The following is a 20,650-nucleotide window of genomic DNA, read 5'->3' as shown; positions in this document are numbered from 1 at the left end:
CAGTGTTTCCCTCTCAGTCACTCCCTGCCAGTAAAGATCTGGGGGGAAAAACACACAATCTCCTCTCCTTCCATGTGAGCCATAGTAATCATTAACATATTCTACCGTCAGCTTGCGAGCTATCAGAGCTGTGTGTGTGCTGCCACTGTCACATTGATTAAATGCTTGACGGACTGTTCCATTGTCTTCCTGTTTAATTTACATAACAGTATCCAGTAATTATCCAATTGACTTCAAATAGTGCCTATGTCTCTCTATGCATAGCTACAGTACATTCCTCATTTCCCCACTCTGTCACATAACTCATTCACACACCGACTCACAGACATGCTTCACACTCTGCTATAACTCCTGAGTCTGACGTTGGTTAACACTAAAACAGTCATATTCAGCATCTCCGCTGTCAGGATCTACACCGCACCATCACTGATATACCAGTACTCACAGCTGGGATAGAGGGAGGTCAGTGGGGAGGGAGAGTGGGAGAGAAGAGAAGCAGTGCAACTAAAAAAGAAATACAGTACAAAGGGACAGAAAACGTAAGTGTTTCCATATGATCTGTCATTCAGAGGAGCAGTCTTAATTTACAATGTCTCATTGTAGAAGAACTCATTCAGTCTTCCTGCCTTTGTCCCTATGACACACTGCTCCCTGCCCCAGCTCTGTAACATGACACACTGCACGCTGACTGGACTGTAGCTGTATATCTGTTGTGATTAGTTGTGATGGCCACAAAGGAATAATAATTTATGAATGCACATACATGCCCATGCATACATAAATACATAGATCAACTTTCCCATCCGAACATACTATAGATACATTTATTCTGTGCTTTTGGATGAGCGAAGTACATCTCAAACTATTTCAGAAAACAACAAATCTGATAAACAAGGGTCATATACAGTATGCTCCATACTGAATACGTTTGAGATACAAGCAAATAAAATATAAGTTGGTTATGTGCCTCACTTGGGGTAGCAGGGTAGAGCATTGGACGAGTAACCAAAATGGTTGCAAGTTCAAATCCCTGAGCTGACAAGGTACAAATCTGTCATTCTGCCCCTGAACAGGCTGTTAACCTACTGTTCCTAGGCCGTCCTTGAAAATAAGAATTTGCCTAGTCAAATAAACATTTTTTTTTAAACCTGCAGAGTTGATATAGCAGCACTACATCAATATCTTATTCTAGACTTCTGACTCCCATAAACCTCAACTTTAAAAACATGATTAACCTCAAACAGAACCCGGATACAATCATAATGATATTGATAATGACAGATGACAGTGCTGGTGATTTTGGTGGTTCTGATGGATCTGTGGACGATCTCCATATGGTAGTGCTCTGTCCAAAAATGAAGGCGCCAACAATTACAGTAATCACACCCCACACAGTGCACACCACCCTGCAGACAGGGAGAGAAAGAGTTAGAGAGATAATGGAGAAAGAAATGGGTGCAATCAGGAACATTCATGAATGTTTATAGTAACGCAATATTATGCAATTTATTGGACCAAATCTTCAGTTAACTTATGTTTAATGGGCAGTTTGTGATTAAATTCAACACCAACAGGTGATCTCATAACTTCAAACTACTCAACTCACCTGACTCTGGGCGACACAGGCTCTGACTACATAGTGAATACCAGGCAAAGCCCTGCAACACATATCTCAATGTTAGTTGACAAGTTTTACACAAACACAGGATCAACTCAACACAGGAACGCTTGTGAGTCACAAACAACCTCAGACACATGCCTACACACACACACTTTGTTTCATACCAGGAAAGGTAAAGAAGGCACTGATTCCTCCGATAACACTGATGACCTCACTCATGTCAGGGAAGAACATGGCGATGAGGAGGGTGACTGTGATCCAGATGACAGTCAGAATCACTCTGCAGCGGTTCTCAAACGAGTGTGTGACCCCACCGTGCCGACAGCGACGAATTTGCAACATCAGGTCCAGAATGACAGACCTGTGCAATGAACATAAATTTACACACAGACTCAGTTACATGGTAACACACAGAAACAACTGCTTGTGCTGTCCAAGTGGGGCCCTACCTTCCCAACAGAAGTATAATTGGATAGATGGTGATGATTGATATTCCAAATAGCAGTCTGGCAATGATCATGACCACATAATTTCCAGGATATGACATCAGAATATCAGCCGCCACTGTATGGCCAAATGTCAGGAAGCCAAAGATGCCTGAGAACAGAGAAAGGGATATGGCTGACAGCCTGTCTTGCCTGACAGCTTCCACAATAGCTCCTACAACAGCTGGACATCAGGTCCTGTTTGAATACTTTCTTGTATCCTTAAATCCATCCTTATTTCCTTGAGGTATTCATGCTCAACGCTAAAACCATCCAACTTCACCAATTCTTTTATATATTTTTTTATTTCACCTTTATTTAACCAGGTAGGCTAGTTGAGAACAAGTTCTCATTTGCAACTGCAACCTGGCCAAGATAAAGCAAAGCAGTGTGACACAGACAACAACACAGAGTTACACATGGAGTTAACAATAAACAAGCCAATAACACAAACATGTCAATGATACAGTAGAGAAAAGAAAGTCTATATACAGTGTGTGTAAAAGGCATGAGGAGGTAGGCAATAAATAGGCCATAGGAGCGAATAATTACAATTGAGCAGATTAACACTGGAGTGATAAATGAGCAGATGATGATGTGCAAGTAGAGATACTGGTGTGCAAAAGAGCAGAAAAGTAAATAAAATAAAAACAGTATGAGGATGAGGTAGGTAGATTGGGTGGGCTATTTACAGATGAACTATGTACAGCTGCAGTGGTGAGGGAAATAAAAGTCTCCAACTTCAGCAATTTTGCAATTCGTTCCAGTCACTGGCAGCCAAGAACTGGAAGGAAAGGCGGCCAAATGAGGTGTTGGCTTTGGGGATGATCAGTGAGATATACCTGCTGGAACGGGTGCTACGGGTGGGTGTTGTTATCGTGACCAGTGAACTGAGATAAGGCGGAGCTTAACCTAGCATAGACTTATAGATGACCAGGAGCCAGTGGGTCTGGCGACGAATATGTAGCGAGGGCCAGCCGACTAGAGCATAAAGGTCGCAGTGGTATAAGGTGATTTGGTAACAAAACGGATGGCACTGTGATAGACTGCATCCAGTTTACGGAGTATCAAATCAAATTTATTTATATAGCCCTTCGTACATCAGCTGATATCTCAAAGTGCTGTACAGAAACCCAGCCTAAAACCCCAAACAGCAAGCAATGCAGGTATAGAAGCACAGTGGCTAGGAAAAACTCCCAAGAAAGGCCAAAACCTAGGATTAGAACAGAACATGGCCAAGATGTTCAAATGTTCATAAATGACCAGCATGGTCAAATAATAATAATCACAGGCAGAACAGTTGAAACTGGAGCAGCAGCACGGCCAGGTGGACTGGGGACAGCAAGGAGTCATCATGTCAGGTAGTCCTGAGGCATGGTCCTAGGGCTCAGGTCCTCCGAGAGAGAGAGAAAGAAAGAGAGAATTAGAGAGAGCATACTTAAATTCACACAGAACACCAGATAGGACAGGAGAAGTACTCCAGATATAACAAACTGACCCTAACCCCCGACACATAAACTACTGCAGCATAAATACTGGAGGCTGAGACAGGAGGGGTCAGGAGACACTGTGGCCCCATCCGAGGACAACTCCGGACAGGGCCAAACAGGAAGGATATAACCCCACCCACTTTGCCAAAGCACAGCCCCCACACCACGAGAGGGATATCTTCAACCACCAACTTAACATCCTGAGACAAGGCTGAGTATAGCCCACAACGATCTCCGCCACGGCACAACCTAAGGGGGGGCGCCAACCCAGACAGGAAAATCACATCAGTGACTCAACCCACTCAAGTGACGCACCCCTCCTCGGGACAGTATGAAAGAGCCCTAGTAAGCCAGTGACTCAGCCCCTGTAATAGGGTTAGAGGCAGAGAATCCCAGTGGAAAGAGGGGAAACAGCCAGGCAGAGACAGCAAGGGCGGTTCGTTGCTCCAGAGCCTTTCCGTTCACCTTCACACTCCTGGGCCAGACTACACTCAATCATATGACCCACTGAAGAGTTGAGTCTTCAGTAAAGAGTTGAGACCGAGTCTGCGTCTCTCACATGTGTAGGCAGACCATTCCATAAAAATGGAGCTCTATAGGAGAAAGCCCTGCATCCAGCTGTTTGCTTAGAAATTCTAGGGACAATTAGGAGGCATGCGTCTTGTGACCGTAGCGTACGTGTAGATATGTACGGCAGGACCAAATTGGAAATATGGGTAGGAGCAAGCCCATGTAATGCTTTGTAGGTTAGCAGTAAAACCTTGAAATCAGCCCTTGCCTTGACAAGAAGCCAGTGTAGGGAGGCTAGCACTGGAGTAATATGATCAATTTTTTTGGTTCTCGTCAGGATTCTAGCAGCCGTATTTAGCACTAATTGAAGTTTATTTAGTGCTTTTATCCGGGTAGCCGGAAAGTAGAGCATTGCAGTAGTCTAACCTAGAAGTGACAAAAGCATGGATTAATTTTTCTGCATCATTTATGGACAGAAAATTTCTGATTTTTGCAATGTTACGTAGATGGAAAAAAGCTGTCCTTGAAACAGTCTTGATATGTTCTTCAAAAGAGAGATCAGGGTCCAGAGTAACGCCGAAGTCCTTCACAGTTTTATTTGAGACGACTGTACAACCTTTAAGATTAATTGTCAGATTTAACAGAAGATCTCTTTGTTTCTTGGGACCTAGAACAAGCATCTCTGTTTTGTCCGAGTTTAAAAGTAGAAAGTTTGCAGCCATCCACTTCCTTAAGTCTGAAACACATGCTTCTAGCGAGGGCAATTTTGGGGCTTCACCATGTTTCGTTGAAATGTACAGCTGTGTGTCATGCGCAGAGCAGTGAAAGTTAACATTATGTTTTTGAATGACATCCCCAGGAGGTAAAATATATAGTGAAAACAATAGCGGTACTAAAACGGAACCTTGAGGAACACCAAAATTTACAGTTGATTTGTCAGAGGACAAACCATTCACAGAGACAAACTGATATCTTTCCGACAGATAAGATCTAAACCAGGCATTTGTCAGTGTAGACCAATTTGGGTTTCCAATCTCTCCAAAAGAATGTGGTGATCGATGGTATCAAAAGCAGCACTAAGGTCTAGGACACATATGTCAGAGTCAAGGCCCGCGGGCCACATCCGGCCCGCGAGAAGGTTTTTTACGGCCCCTGGGATGATCTTGATTTATTATTAGAACCGGCCCGCAGACCGCAGCAAGCCGGCAGCCCGCAGATCTTTTACACGCACCAATACTACATTTCCCACAATGCAACGGTGACGCACCGAGCAGTAGGCTGCTTCATTTCAATATTTATTGGCACAGCAGTCGTCAGCATCACAGTAAAATTAACTTTCAGATACCCATCAAAAATGGCAAAACGGAAGGTGGACACTGAGAACCGGGGTTTCAAACAAGGTGGGAGTCGGAGTATATGTTCACGGAGGTAGCTGGAAAACCTGTGTGTCTTCTGTGTGGAGAAAGTGTGGCGGTACTGAAAGAGTATAATCTGAGACGACATTATGAAACGAAACACGCGGACAAAAACAAGAATATGGACATGGAACAAAGGCTACAAAAGGCAGAGGAATTAAAACGAGGCCTCAAATCTCGACAGGCTCTGTTCAAAAAAGCCAAATCACAAGGCCAGGCTGCTGTCAAGGCCAGTTTTATTTTGGCAGAAGAGATCGCTAAATCAGCCCGGCCATTTACGGAGGGGGATTTCATCAAAAACTGCATGATTAAAGTTTGTGACGAAGTTTGCCCAGAAAAAAGGCAACTCTTTTTAAATGTGAGTCTGAGCAGAAACACCATTGCCGAGAGAGTAGACCAGTTGTCCATCAATCTAAAAGAGCAGCTTGTGAAAAAGGGAAAAGATTTCATTGCATATTCCTTGGCTGTGGATGAGAGCACCGACATTTCTGACATTGCCCAGTTGTCAATTTTCATTAAAATTTTCATTAAAAATATTTCAGTTGAGTGGATGATAGAAAATTGCTATTATTGTTTTTTTCTTTGAAGTAAATTTAGCCCACTTTTGCTAAAATAGAAAATATAGGCTACTGATGGTGCCTTGAATACCGGTTTCTTTCATTTAATGTTCATGTTATGGGGATTTTTATATAAAGGAAATTTGTCTTTTGTGTCTGTTGAAAATTAAAGATTACTGACAGAGCCATAAGAAAATATTGCTTTATTTATCTGATCATATTGGAATATATTTGTTAGGTTTTCAGTAGGTTCAATTAGGTTCACTAGACTATATGCGTCATTTAAAAATTTTTCAATGAACATTCGAACAGTCCGGCCCTCGGCTTGTAGCTAAATTTTTTATTTGGCCCTCCGTCCATTTGACTTTGACACCCCTGGTCTAGGAGCACGAGGATAGATGCAGAGCCTCGGTCTGATGGCATTTAAAGGTCATTTACCACCTTCACAAGTGCAGTCTCGGTGCTATGATGGGGTCTAAAACCAGACTGAAGCATTTCGTATACATTGTTTTTCTTCAGGAAGGCAGTGAGTTGCTGCACAACAGCCTTTTCTAAAATTTTAGAGGAATGGAAGATTCGATATACGCCGATAGTTTTTTATATTTTCTGGGTCAAGGTTTGGCTTTTTCAAGAGAGGCTTTATTACTGGCACTTTTAGTGAGTTTCGTACACATCCGGTGGATAGAGAGCCGTTTATTATGTTCAACATAGGAGGGCCAAGCACAGGAAGTAGCTCTTTCAGTAGTTTAGTTGGAATAGGGTCCAGTATGCAGCTTGAAGGTTTAGAGGCCATGATTATTTTCTTCATTGTTTCAAGAGACATAGTACTAAAACACTTGAGCGCCTCTCTTGATCCTAGGTCCTGGCAGAGTTGTGCAGACTTGGGACAACTGAGCTTTGAAGGAATATGCAGAGTTAAAGAGGAGTCCGTAATTTGCTTTCTAATAATCATGATATTTTCCTCAAAGAAGTTCATGAATTTATCACTGCTGAAGTGAAAGCCATCCTCTCTTGGGGAATGCTGCTTTTTAGTTAGCTTTGCGACAGTATCAAAAAGGAATTTCGGATTGTTCTTATTTTCCTCAATTAAGTTGGAAAAATAGGATGATCGAGCAGCAGTAAGGGCTCTTCGATACTGCACGATACTGTCTTTCCAAGCTAGTCAGAAGACTTCCAGTTTGGTGTGGCGCCATTTCCGTTCCAATTTTCTGGAAGCTTGCTTCAGAGCTCGGGTATTTTCTGTGTACCAGGGAGCTAGTTTCTTATGAGAAATGTTTTTAGTTTTTAGGGGTGCAACTGCATCTAGGGTATTGAGTAGTTTGTTGGAAGCTATTTTGTAGATGACATTGCCGAAGTCGAGGATCGGTAGGATAGTCAGTTTTACTGACTATCCTAGTTTGGCGGCGTGAGTGAAGGAGGCTTTGTTGCGAAATAGAAAGCCGATTGTAGATTTGATTTTGGATTGGAGATGTTTAATATGAGTCTGGAAGGAGAGTTTACAGTCTAGCCAGACACCTAGGTATTTATAGTTGTCCACATATTCTAGGTCGGAACCGTCCAGGGTGGTGATGCTAGTCGGGCGGGCGGGTGCGGGCAGTGAACGGTTGAAAAACATCCATTTGGTTTTACTAGTGTTTAAGAACAGCTGGAGGCCACGGAAAGAGTGTTGTATGGCATTGAAGCTAGTTTGGAAGTTAGTTAGTACAGTGTCCAAGGAAGGGCCAGAAGTATACAGAATGGTGTCGTCTGCGTAGAGGTGGATCAGGGAATCGCCCGCAACAAGGGCGACATCATTGATATATATACAGAGAAAAGAGTCGGCCCGAGAATTGAACCCTGTGGTACCCCCATAGAGACTGCCAGAGGTCCGGGCCACATGCCCTCCGATTTGACACACTGAACTCTGTCTGCAAAGTAGTTGGTGAACCAGGCGAGGCAGCCGTCAGAAACACCAAGGCTATTGAGTCTACAGTGATTGACCGAGTCGAAAGCCTTGGCCAGGTCGATGAAGACGGCTGCACAGTACTGTCTTTTATTGATGGCGGTTATGATATCGTTTAGTACCTTGAGCGTGGCTGAGGTGCACCCATGACTGGCTTGGAAGCTGGATTGCACAGCGGATAAGGTACGGTGGGATTCGAAATGGTCAGTGATCTGGTTATTAACTTGGCTTTCAAAGACTTTAGATAGGCAGGGCAGGATGGATATAGGTCTGTAACAGTTTGGGTCTAGGGTGTCACCCCCTTTGAAGAGGGGGATGACCGCGGCAGCTTTCCAATCTTTAGGGATCTCGGACGATACGAAAGAGAGGTTGAACAGGCTGGTAATAGGGGTTGCAACAATGGTGGAGGATAGTTTTAGAAAGAGAGGGTCCAGATTGTCTAGCCCAGCTGATTTGTACTGGTCCAGGTTTTGCAGCCCTTTCAGAACATCTGCTGTCTGGAAATGGGTGAAGGAGAAGCTGAGGAGGCTTGGTCTGTTGGCCGGGGTTGGAGTTGCGAGGGGAAAGGCATGGCCAGCCATTGAGAAATGCTTATTGAAATGTTGGATTATCATGGATGTATCAGTGGTGACTGTGTTACCTAGCCTCAGTGTAGTGGGCAGCTGTCAGGAGGTGCTCTTGTTCTCCATGGACTTTACAGTGTCCCAAAACCGGGGTGGAGCTACAGAGACAGCCACAGAGACAACCAATAAATGTACTTGCCAAAGAAACACGTGCACACAAACACACATGTGCATACATACACACACTCACACAAACCAACTCACACACTCACTGACCCTTCACTGTGCTCTGGGGTAACAACGGCTGAATGTTCGTCCATCATGTAGTATATGACGATGACAGGCACACAGAGATACAGTTGAAGTTGGAAGTTTACATACAGAAAATGATGTCATGGCTTTAGAAGCTTCTGATAGGCTAATTGACATAATTTGAGTCAATTGGAGGTGTACCTGTGGATGTATTTCAAGGCCTGCCTTCAAGTGCCTCTTGGCTTGACATCATGGGAAAATCAAAAGAAATCAGCCAAGACCTCAGAAAATAAATTGTTGTCCTCCACAAGTCTGGTTCGTCCTTGGGAGCAATTTCTAAACGCCTGAAGGTACCACTTCCATCTGTACAAACAATTGTACGCAAGTATAAACACCATGGGACCACGCAGCCGTCGTACCGTTCAGGAAGGAGACTCATTCTGTCTCCTAGAGATTAACGTACTTTGGTGCGAAAAGTAAAAATCCATCCCAGAACAACAGTAAAGGACCTTGTGAAGATGCTGGAGGAAACAGGTACACATGCAAACCATGTTCCCCATCAATGATACAGTGAGACGGAAACAGCTAGACTAATAGTGTGTCATAGCCCTGATGCAGAAAATCATTCATCCATCAGACACATCCAGAAAGAAGCACACATACACACACATATGCACACAAACACACAGGCAGGTCTTCGTGGTGGTTACTGCTGCTATTACAGTATACATGCATAGGTGCCTACCCGACTCCTGGCCCATGAGCCCTTCATTAGAGTTAGCCTGTGAAAAGAGGCATCTCATTCACACCAAGGAGAGGAAATTCAACAAAGCAGGCCTAGGCCATGGGTGTATGCAGCCTCACACATGCAAACACACACAGGGGCAGACTAGGACCAGAAATCAGTCCTGGCATATTTTTTTTTACCTGTATTTAACTAGGCAAGTCAGTTAAGAACAAATTCTTATTTTCAATGACGGCCTATGAACAATGGGTTAACTGCCTTGTTCAGAGGCAAAACGACAGATTTTTACCTTGTCAGCTCGGGGATTCAATCTTGCAACCTTTCGGTTACTAGTCCAACGCTCTAACCATTTTTTCCCATTGAGGCCGCCACACCAGCCTATTTTTTTTCCCGAGGCACCCATTATTAGCCAGTTAATGATAATTTTGTGAAACAGGCCCACTGGGCTAAAAATTGACAAGATTATCTGGCATTTGCCCAATATGACAGATGGCCAGTTCACCACTGTGACACACACACAAACGAATATGAGAACATTTAAGTATTAACAGGATAAAGTAAACTAATTCTGACTTTAATGAAGGGTGCAACAAGTTGCAAGGGTGCTATGACTTCCACAGATTTCCCATCGTGTATTTTTTGATTGAATTGACACCAAGTTACAGCACATTTCTTGATTGAGTGGACCAAAAAAAATGGTTCTGTTTTATTACTTTACTGTTGTTTTTTTTTAGAACAATCACACTATTTTGGTTATTGATTTTTGATTGCGCTCACCATTTCAACGCTGATGGCTTTAACTCCTCCCGCCTTCTCGAAAGCCCACGGGAAGTTAAGCAGTCCCACGCCTAGGGCAGATTTGAGTACGATGAAGATGGCTCCGAACGAACCGAGCCGTGGGGGGTCAGCGTGCGACAAAGATCTCGCCAACAGGCTATTACTCTCACTGGCAAGTTATTCCATGTTTGGCCACACAGGTCACCGTCCTTGTCCGTCTTTGCAGTACAGTTTCCTGGAGTCGGGATGGCAGATGTTACCGTTGCGCTCCAAAGCGCTTCTGCCTTCAAGCCCGCCTTGTGCCTCAAATAGCAATAGTGCGAGGGTATTCGTTTAAATGAAATGTCGCTGAAGTTTCCAGTCCCAATGAGTCCTCCGCGTTATGGCTTCAGAAAGAAAAAGTAGGCGTTCATACATTTGTGCTACATATACTGTATATATAGGCCTTACCCTAGGTGGTCGCCATGATTACACAAGAGAATCCGAGGTGGACTCATAAAATAGCCAATACATTTCACTCTGAGGTGACAAATATGACACCAGGCTGCGACCGTTACTGTGTGTATATAATTGTGTGTGTGACTGGGACACTGCAATTCCACTGGGTACATACTTAAATTCAACAAATATTTCACGTTTGTTAAACGTAATTTTATTGAAATTACATGGAACCAACGTTGCTTCAACTAGTGTGTGTCCCAATGGGATAATATGTTTCACCCCATACAGAACCAATCAGTCGATTTAATCGAGAACAATCATCGGAAATCAAGCGATATGAATCAGACAGTGGGGCGCCATTGACCCACTAGTTGGTCAGAAGGTTCAAATCAACGTTTCATATCGTAATTTCCAAGTAGGCGGTAATCAGAGTGGGGAACCGTGCCCCCATGATTCATATCGCTTGATTTCTAATGATAGTTGTCGATTATATCGACTGATTGCAATTGTATCCGGTGCCTGTTTTGTGGTTCAGCTCATTGTCCAGTTATATGAAGAACGGTGACAGGCAGTGGCAAGTATAGGAACAGAGGAGCGCGGTACATAAAGGTGCATGTGCGTAAAAGTGATACTAGCGACATTCGTCTAGAATTCTGGTTGACTCTGACTACACAGAGGCCAACTAAGGGTAGAATATGCTCAAAGGAATTCGGCGTTAGAATGCCTGGTGCCAACCGCAAACATCACAGGAGCACATAGGATAACGGGCCGCGTGACGCATGCTGACAGCGCACCTGACAACTATATGGTTTAATGTGGCTTATTTGGATGATCTAGTATCCTGTTTCCATCCTTACAAAAATAAAATGGAATTGTATGATTAGCAGGTAAAAGCTTGTGATTTACAATTACAAGTTGTACGTTTTGACAGATGGAATACCCTTCTTGTTTGTAATGTAAACTTTAGGATCAAGAGCAGGTCAGTGTCAACTCTCAGGTGCAGCTCACAAATAACATGCAGCATAGGGCTGTCGGACAATAGAGAATACATTCTCTCAGGTTCTCCTCTTTCATTGTGTGTGGTATCCAATGTACCTGATAGGAGAAGATGCAGGTGCTGTCTGGAGCTTCAACATCTACATCTTCCAAGTCAGGGAGATCATGTGGAGAGTCAAGTGACCTTTAGTCAAGGGACAAGGCTTTAGTGCTCTAAATTTAAGGTTAGAATCCAGATCAAAATTATGAGTCTGGGGCACTCTGTCCCTCTCCATCGGCGTCTTATCCAAAAGCACAATCTTTTTGCTGATAATGTAAATGAGTACATTAGCAGTTTAAAAAAATCACATTACATGTAACTGATTACATGTAATCAGTTACTCTCCAACCCTGATCTATGATCACCTCAGCTGTCAGATTTTGGTTGGCCACGTACTGACCACTCTCTAACTACTTCCTTTTTTGTAGTTGATTTCTTTCGCAATGATACCATACATGTAGACTTCCAGTCATTGTGCTAACACTAGTTAGCATTGACTTGCGAAACTACCTGCTGCATCTTCATACTGCATGCAGAGACATAAGTTTTGTATCTATGAGTTCATCTGACTCTGGTTAAGTAGGAGAAGGGCTTAAATGCCATTATTTCGCAGTATCATTACTTTATTCTGCTGCTGTGCTTGTTCTCCCTCTGGCTGACCTCTCACCCTCTTGTTGCTAGCTCTCTAGCTGATCTCTGTCCAGATCCTCTCTTTCCGGATGCAAATGTATATGAGTGTGTGTGTTTGGCATATATATCCTACAGTGCATAAAGTTTCACTTTGCATCTTTTATTAAGGTTTGAATTTTTCATTCAACTCTTCCATTTCTATCTCCAATGGGAGACAGGTCCCTCGGGATCGGAGAACCCCTTGTTCACCATCTGCACGCGTGTGTTCTTCTTGTCGGGAGCCTCCAGGGGATTGTCTACATGCCAGCCGTACATAGACGATGAGAGGACAGGCACCCGCCTACCCCTTTCCTGGTACAACAGGACAAAATGCTTAATCAATCATGGACATCAATAACAGTCAGTAAGAGTTCTAAGTGGACTGGTAAAAATGAAGGGACATCTTCAGAAAGATTATGGCCCAGAGAAGAAGCTTTGTAAGTACTTACCTCCTTATTAATGTTCTGTGTAAGGTTCACAGCCTTGTCATCATGTGACACTTTGGGCTCATACCCCTCCCTGAGATGGAACACTTCATTATAAACCCTTCCTTGCTCCTCACTTTGGGTACACAAAAAACCTGTGATTAACAGTTGGCTAATGCCATCTTTGGAGGTAGTAGTGTCCCTGGAAGTAGTGCCATATAGCTTAACTACAGGAGTACTGGTTCAAAACAAGACCTGCCCCGGATGTAATCTCCCTAGATGACTACCGCCACGTAGCACTCGGTAGCCATGAAGTGCTTTGAAAGGCTGGTCATGATTCATGGTTATGGATGTGAAAACTTAAAATCGACTCAAATTAATCGGCCATTCCAATTAATCGGTCGACCTCTAGTAGTGTGTATGGCCCAATATATCACTGGGCCCAAGCTTCCTCCCATCCAGGACCTATATACTAGGTGATGTCAGAGGAAGGCCCAAAAAATTGTCAAAGACCCCAGTCACCCAAGTTATGGACTGTAAGACTGCTGAACAATTAATCAATTGGCCACCCGGACTACCTACATGTAGAAATTACCTCGACTAACCTGTACCCCCACACATTGACTCGGTACCGGTACCCCTGTATATAGCCTCGTTATTGTTATGTACTTTTATTGTGTCCATTATTTTTTCTTTATTTGGTAAATATTTAACTATTGGCTAAGTCACTGACTTTCCCATGTTTACTGCAACTCATATCAGATGAGAATAATACAATGTGGTGCAATTGTGTAGGCCTAGGCGGATATTTTATGTTTCATAGCAATGCATTTGATTTACCTCTGGTAACATGTGCTGGAAATAAAAGGAACCGGACACTGCGACAAGCTCCATTTGCGGGAAGCTTCGTGCCCACATGCTTGTGTTGCCCCCTTCTGTCTTGCTCATGTCACTGCACTGGTGTGGAAGCCTTGATATAGGTGTCTTCATAGAAAGCCAAGCTTTTCAAATAGACCTCTCAATTGAAAAGGTTAACACAATTCTCACTATGTAGCTTATGACGTCAGTTGTAAAAAAAAAAAAAGAGTTGATTCTGTTACAAATGTTGTGTGTTCCTGCTGACTCTATCTTAGCCTACAATAAATGTAGTTTAAATCAAATCACATTTATTTATGTAGCCCTTCTTACATCAGCTGATATATCAAAGTGCTGTACAGAAACCCAGCCTAAAACACAAAACAGCAAGCAATGCAGGTGTAGAAGCACAGTGGCTAGGAAAGACTAACTAGAAAGGCCAAAACCTAGAGAGGAACAAGGCTATGAGGGGTAGCCAGTCCTCTTCTGGCTGTGCCGGGTGGAGATTATAACAGAACATGGCCAAGATGTTCAAATGTTCAGAAATTACCAGCATGGTCAAATAATAGCAATCACAGTGAACAGGTCAGGGTTCCATAGCCGCAGGCAGAACAGTTGAAACTGGAGCAGCAGCTTGGCCAGGTGGACTGGGGACAACAAGGAGTCATCATGCCAGATAGTCCTGAGGCATGGTCCTAGGGCTCAGGTCCTAAGAGAGAATTGGAGAGGGCATAATTAAATTCACACAGGACACCGGATAAGACAGGAGAAATACTCCAGATATAACAGACTGACCCTAGCCCCCGACACATAAACTACTGCAGCATAAATACTCGAGTCTGAGACAGGAGGGGTCAGGAGACACTGTGGCCCCATCCGATGATACCTCCAGACAGGGCCAAACAGGCAGGAGATAACCCCACCCACTTTGCCAAAGCACAGCCCCCACACCACTAGAGGGATATCTTCAACCACCAACTTACCATCCTGAGACAAGGCCGAGTATAGCCCACAAAGATCTCCCCCACGGCACAACCCCAGGGGGGGCGCCAACCCAGACAGGAAGACCACGTCAGTTTAGACAGTACAATGATTCTTTACACTATACAGCTTGTCCTAAATTTAGCAAACTATTAGAATTTTAGCAACAAGCAAATGGCAGAGTGATTTCTGCATATTGAACCCTTAAAGTGTAAATCAGCAGTTCAAACAATAACAAACTGACATCCCCACCCCTATTTCAGTAAAAAGCTGTGGGATAGGGCTGGAGAAATGTAACCACTGTCACATTCATAGACAGAGCTATGGAATCAAGGACTGAGCATCCATGATGTCAACATTATAGTTCTAAACATGTTTATAGGCTATATAGTGTTTGTTTACATTTACTTTGTTTACAAACATTGGATTGAAACAAGCTTGCATTTTGGGTTTTGATGGAGTATGACAGTTTAACTAAACTCATGCAGCATTCCTAAGTCATGCTCTTCAACCGATTGCTGCCCGCACCCTCCCGCCCGACTAGCATCACTACTCTCGATGGTTCTGACTTAGAATATGAAGATCAACTACAAATACCTGGTGTCTGGTTAGACTGTAAACCCTCCTTCCAGACTCACATTAAGCATCTCCAATCCAAAATTAAATCTAGAATCGGCTTTCTATTTCGCAACAAAGCCTCCTTCACTCAGGCTGCTAAACATATCCTCGTAAAACTGACTATCCTACTGATCCTTGACTTTGGCGCTGTCATTTACAAAATAGCCTCCAACACTCTACTCTGACTCCATCCAATTTGCTATCACAGTGCCATTCGTTTTGTCAGCAACACCCCATATACTACCCAACACTGTGACCTTTATGCTCTCGTTGGATGGCCATCACTACATGTTTGGCGCCAAACCCACTGGCTCCAGGTCATCTATAAGTCTATGCTAGGTAAAGCCCCGCCTTATCTCAGCTCACTGGTCACCATAGCAGCACCCACCTGTAGCACTCGCTCCAGCAGGTATACCCCACAAAGCCAACACTTCCTTTAGCTGCCTTTCCTTCCAGTTCTCTGCTGCCAATGACTGGAACGAATTTCAGAAATCACTGAAGCTGGGGTCTTATCTCCCTCTCTAACTTTAAGCATCAGCTGTAAGAGCAGCTTACTGTACCTGTACACAGACAATCTGTAAATAACACACCCAACTACCTCATCCCCATATTTTTATTTATCCTCTTGCTCTTTTGCACCCCAGTATTTCTACTTGCACATCAGCATCGGCACATCAGCATCGGCACATCTATCACTCCAGTGTTAATGCTAAATTGTAATTATTTTGCCTCCATGGCCTATTTATTGCCTTACCTCCCTACTCTTCTACATTTGCACACACAGTACATAGATTTTTCTATTGTGTTATTGACTGTACGTTTGTTTGTGTAACTGTGTTGTTTTTGTCGCACTGCTTTGCTTTATCTTGGCCAGGCCGCAGTTGTAAATGAGAACTTGTTCTCAACTGACCTACCTGGTTAAATAAAGGTGAAATAAAAATAAATTAAATTTAAAAATAATCAATGGGTACATTTCATTAATTCAGAAGTCCAACAATGGATGATGCAACCATCGTATCCTTGTATATGTAACCGATGTGAAATGGCTAGCTCGTTAGTGGGGTGCGTGCTAATAGCGTTTCAATCGGTGACGTCACTCGCTTTGAGACCTTGAAGTAGTTGTTCCCCTTGCTCTGCAAGGGCCGTGTTTTTTTGTGGAGCGATGGGTGACGATGCTACGAGGGTGACTGTCTGTGTGCAGAGGGTCCCTGGTTCGAGCCCGGGTAGGGGCGAGGAATGGACTAATAGCGTTTCAATCGGTGACGTCACTCGCTTTGAGACCTTGAAGTAGTTGTTCCCCTTGCTCTGCAAGGGCCGTGTTTTTTTGTGGAGCGATGGGTGACGATGCTACGAGGGTGACTGTCTGTGTGCAGAGGGTCCCTGGTTCGAGCCCGGGTAGGGGCGAGGAATGGACTAAAGTTATACTGTTACACATAGGCCTACTGTAAGAGTTAGTTCAAATAAGTGCATAGATATACGTAACTAGAAATAAACATAGATGTATAGGATCTCTGCCTTTTTGTGGTCGACAATACATGTATTATTCAGAATAGGCTACATTGATTACACAGCTTAGACTTTTGTTAATCACCCTGTTATCTCAGATTTTCAAAATATGCTTTACAGCCACTTACGGGTATTCTTCAACATAAATGCGTAAAACTACGTCACAATGCTGTAGACACCTTGGGGAATACGGAGAAAAAGTAATCTGGTTGATAGCTCATTCACTGCTCAATAGGGACGCATTGGAACGCAGCGCTTTCAAAACATGGGGCACTACCGGATTGGATTTTTCTCAGGCTTTCGCCTGAAACATCAGTTCTGTTATACTCACAGACAATATTTTTACAGTTTTGGAAACTTCAGAGTGTTTTCTATCTTCAACTGTCAATTATATGCATATTCTAGCATCTTGTCCTGACAAAATAGAACGTTATTTTTTCAAAAATGAAAATACTGCTACCTCTTCACAAAAGGTTTTAAGCACGTGTAATAATTACTAGTATTCTGTGTTTTCCCATGCTAAATGGATTGCTTTTTATTATAACGGTTTATCTGCCTTCCCAATAAAAAATAGTTAGAAAATTCGAACATTTATTTGATGAAAAAGATATGTTGTATGTTTCTAGACGATGCACCATGCTGCATGGGTTGACAAAATGACCGAGCGGCACAGATTACTGTTCGATTTGAGAAGCGTGCTCCTCCCCGATTTCGTCCGATGACGTAACGGGCCATACCACGGTGCCACGCGGTTTAGCGTCACCGAATCCGCACATTAATACTGACGAATTTCTTAGTTTTTAAAAATAATGTATTTCCTTTTAATTTATATAATTCAAGGCTCATCTGTAAAATAGACATTGGTCTCAGTATGATTCCCTGATAAAATAAAGTTTAAATTAAATATGACTCTGGCTTGCACAACCAATCTTGAGAGAATGGCGGTTGTCGTTTGATGCCTCACCGTTGCTATGGAACCACAAAGCGTTACCTGAAAAAAGCTGACAGGGAGTTTATGACAAGTTATTACAACTGGCTAATACTTTAACAGAAACTGTTAACTAAACAAGTAAATAGTGTATATAGAAGTTAAAACTATCGCCGATGCATCCTGAACCCCTCGAATCCGGTGAGGTGGAAGAAGAATGTGGTGAGGAGTCCAGTATGACCCTGCAAGCTGGAGATGTTGACATCGCGTTCAGCAATATTTCTGCAACTTCCAGTAAACTAGGTTAGACAGTTCACTATAATTTAGCATAATAGTCAGCACATGGCAACATGTTAAATAATCGCATGAGTTTAGCCATGTCTAAAGTTATCCTCCTATCTCACTTGTGTGTCCTCACATACAGAAGTCGACAAACTCATAAAAGCCCAACAACAAGAGGAAAATGACTCGGGTCCAAGGTAATCTTAAAAGCTAGGAATTGGCTGTCAGTAGTCTTCTAACATTATTGTTCATTCTGTCTAGCATTCTAACTAGTGACGCTTTATGTTCCTCAGAATGACAAAGACATTTCTGAAGGACCACTGCAAGCAAAATAAACTCTACATGACACCTCGATTGAATAACCCACTGTATTTGCACTTCAAAGGTGTGTCTGAAATTGTTGTTGTTTATGGAGGGTTAGATATATTGTTGCATGAATAATTTATAGAAATTAAAATCATAAGCTTTGTGTGGTCTATATAGAATTGTAGGTGGAATACAACTGCACTGTTAGTTCTTTTAGTATTCTTATGTTATTTATTTTATGTTTTCCCCTCTTAGGCCTCTCCACCAAAGAGAATCTGGAGGAGTACACTCAGTAGAACCACTCAGCAAGCTCTGCACCCTCAATGTCTGCAACAACTACATACGCACCATCAAAAACATTGGTGAGTCTGTCCTCACTCTACGTACCGCACCTATCTGTGTGTGTGTGACTCCATCTATTTGATTTGTGAGTATTTTCCCAGCCTGCCTGCCTGATCTGGGCACCTTGCAGATAGCCCATAATAAGCTGCAGACAGTGGGAGACGTGGAGCATCTGAGTCAGTGCCTGTCCCACAACCTGCTGGATGACCCAGACATCCTCACTGTGCTGGAGAGAATGCCTGGACTGGTGAGAAGACATGCTCACAACAGGGTCGCACAGATTAACAGTACTGTATGCAATAGAGATCATAGCATCTTTATTCATTAGTATGCCCATGCGCATGACACACTGACTATAAAATGCAAATACTCTTGCTTCATGCTGATAATATACCTGTGTGTGTGTGTGTGTGTGTGTGTGAATACACCCTTGTTGTTCCCTCCTCCTCAGCGTGTGCTGAACCTGATGGGAAATGAAGTGATAAAGAAAATCCCATACTACAGGAAGACTATGATCATACATCTCAAACAGCTCACATACCTGGATGACCGACCTGTGTTCCCAAAGGACAGGTGCATTACCAATTTGTCTCTGCTTGCCCGTACATGTCATACTTATGCTTGAGTCATTGTGTGGTCTGTGATGTTGGTTCTTGGATGCTGTATGATTGTCATGTGGTTGCAGTATGAAGGGCGTGTGCGGTGGCGTGGGGTACAGCGGGTCCGGAGGGGGAGCGCAGGGAGAGGGAATCATGGCAAACACAAGAGAGAAGGAAGATCCAGGACAGTCTGGACACCATGTCAACCATCAGAGACCAAGCCATGGAGAAACTGCGACTCAGAGAGCTGCAAGAGAGAGGTACGCACACACGCACTCATATCCACACACACACACACACACTTGGAACCTCCTTACACACATATGACGTAGAGAAGTTTGATAGGGGTGTGTTGACCTTTTCTAGGGGAGTATGAGACCACTACAACTCCAGAATTTGAGAGCCCCAGTAAAAAGAACCAGAGGCAGAATCAGAGCCCAGGCTGGGAGGAGAGGATCCAGGCGTTTGTGGAGGACAGTCTGGAGGCCCATGAAGAGTTCCTACAGACACAGAGAGAACAGACAGAAAAGGAAGAGCTAGGGAATGAACAGCCACTGAAGAAGCAGCTAGACAGAGAACAACCAGAAAGAGAGGATCCGGAGGGAGATCGGCTAGAGAGAGAGCACCAAGAGGGAGATCGGCTAGAGAGAGAGGACCAAGAGGGAGATCGGCTAGAGAGAGAGCACCAAGAGGGAGATCATCTAGAGAGAGCACCAAGAGGGAGATCATCTAGAGAGAGAGCACCAAGAGGGAGATCAGCTAGAGAGAAAGCACCAAGAGGGAGATCAGCCAGATGGAGAGCAAGCAACAGAAGAAAGCTTAAAGGAAGAACTGTTAAGTTAAACCAGTCAAGGAGAGAACAACTACAAAGAAGGCAGCCAAAAAGAGAGAAGTTAGAGAGAGAGCAGTCAGTATGTGGCTAGCCACAGTCTCAGACAGCTGGGAGAATTGTAGAGCACGGTCCTGGACCAATGGTGACTGAGCTAGAGGAGACAGAGGACCTGGAGACCATCCACCTGGGGCCACGCCCACCACTTCGTATTGACGTGAGTCAGACTGACCACCACAGCCAAGCATTACCAGTCACTATAATAGAGTGATTATCACACTGTAATAATGTTTTGTTATCTAGTCCCTCTCCATCAGTGTCTTATCCAAAAGCACAGACTGCCTCAGACTCTTTATCATTTAGCTGTTGACTCTAACCTTCATTTAGAGCACCAAAGCCTTGTCCCCTGACTAATGGTCACCTGACTCTACAGGATCTCCCTGACCTGGAGGATGTGGATGTTGAAGATCCAGACA

General features: G+C 43.6%; 1 protein-coding gene and 1 pseudogene across 1 annotated transcript; one reads left to right on the top strand and one right to left on the bottom strand.

The window, feature by feature from the left end:
- Positions 1-1,019: 1,019 nt before the first annotated feature.
- LOC135542467 (putative sodium-coupled neutral amino acid transporter 8) lies at positions 1,020-8,906 on the bottom strand (annotated as a pseudogene).
- A 9,160-nt stretch (positions 8,907-18,066) lies between these two features.
- On the top strand, positions 18,067-20,219 carry LOC135558909 (dynein axonemal assembly factor 1-like). The gene is made up of 7 exons (XM_064993160.1): positions 18,067-18,295; positions 18,392-18,483; positions 18,660-18,766; positions 18,848-18,993; positions 19,198-19,319; positions 19,432-19,605; positions 19,712-20,219. The coding sequence occupies exons 4-7, from the start codon at positions 18,982-18,984 to the stop codon at positions 19,719-19,721; spliced, it is 318 nt and encodes a 105-aa protein (XP_064849232.1). The 5' UTR covers positions 18,067-18,295; positions 18,392-18,483; positions 18,660-18,766; positions 18,848-18,981; the 3' UTR covers positions 19,722-20,219.
- The last annotated feature ends 431 nt before the right edge of the window (positions 20,220-20,650 follow it).

Source organism: Oncorhynchus masou, chromosome 1 (genome assembly GCF_036934945.1).
Source record: "Oncorhynchus masou masou isolate Uvic2021 chromosome 1, UVic_Omas_1.1, whole genome shotgun sequence".
In the NCBI taxonomy this organism is placed as follows: Eukaryota; Metazoa; Chordata; class Actinopteri; order Salmoniformes; family Salmonidae; genus Oncorhynchus; species Oncorhynchus masou.
This window is presented reverse-complemented; position numbering and strand designations above follow the sequence as displayed.

Excerpts from the sequence above, each read along its gene's own strand:
- LOC135558909 (XM_064993160.1), top strand. Across the intron at positions 19,320-19,431 it reads CCTGTGTTCCCAAAGGACAG|TATGAAGGGCGTGTGCGGTG; the intron begins GTGCATTACCAA and ends ATGTGGTTGCAG.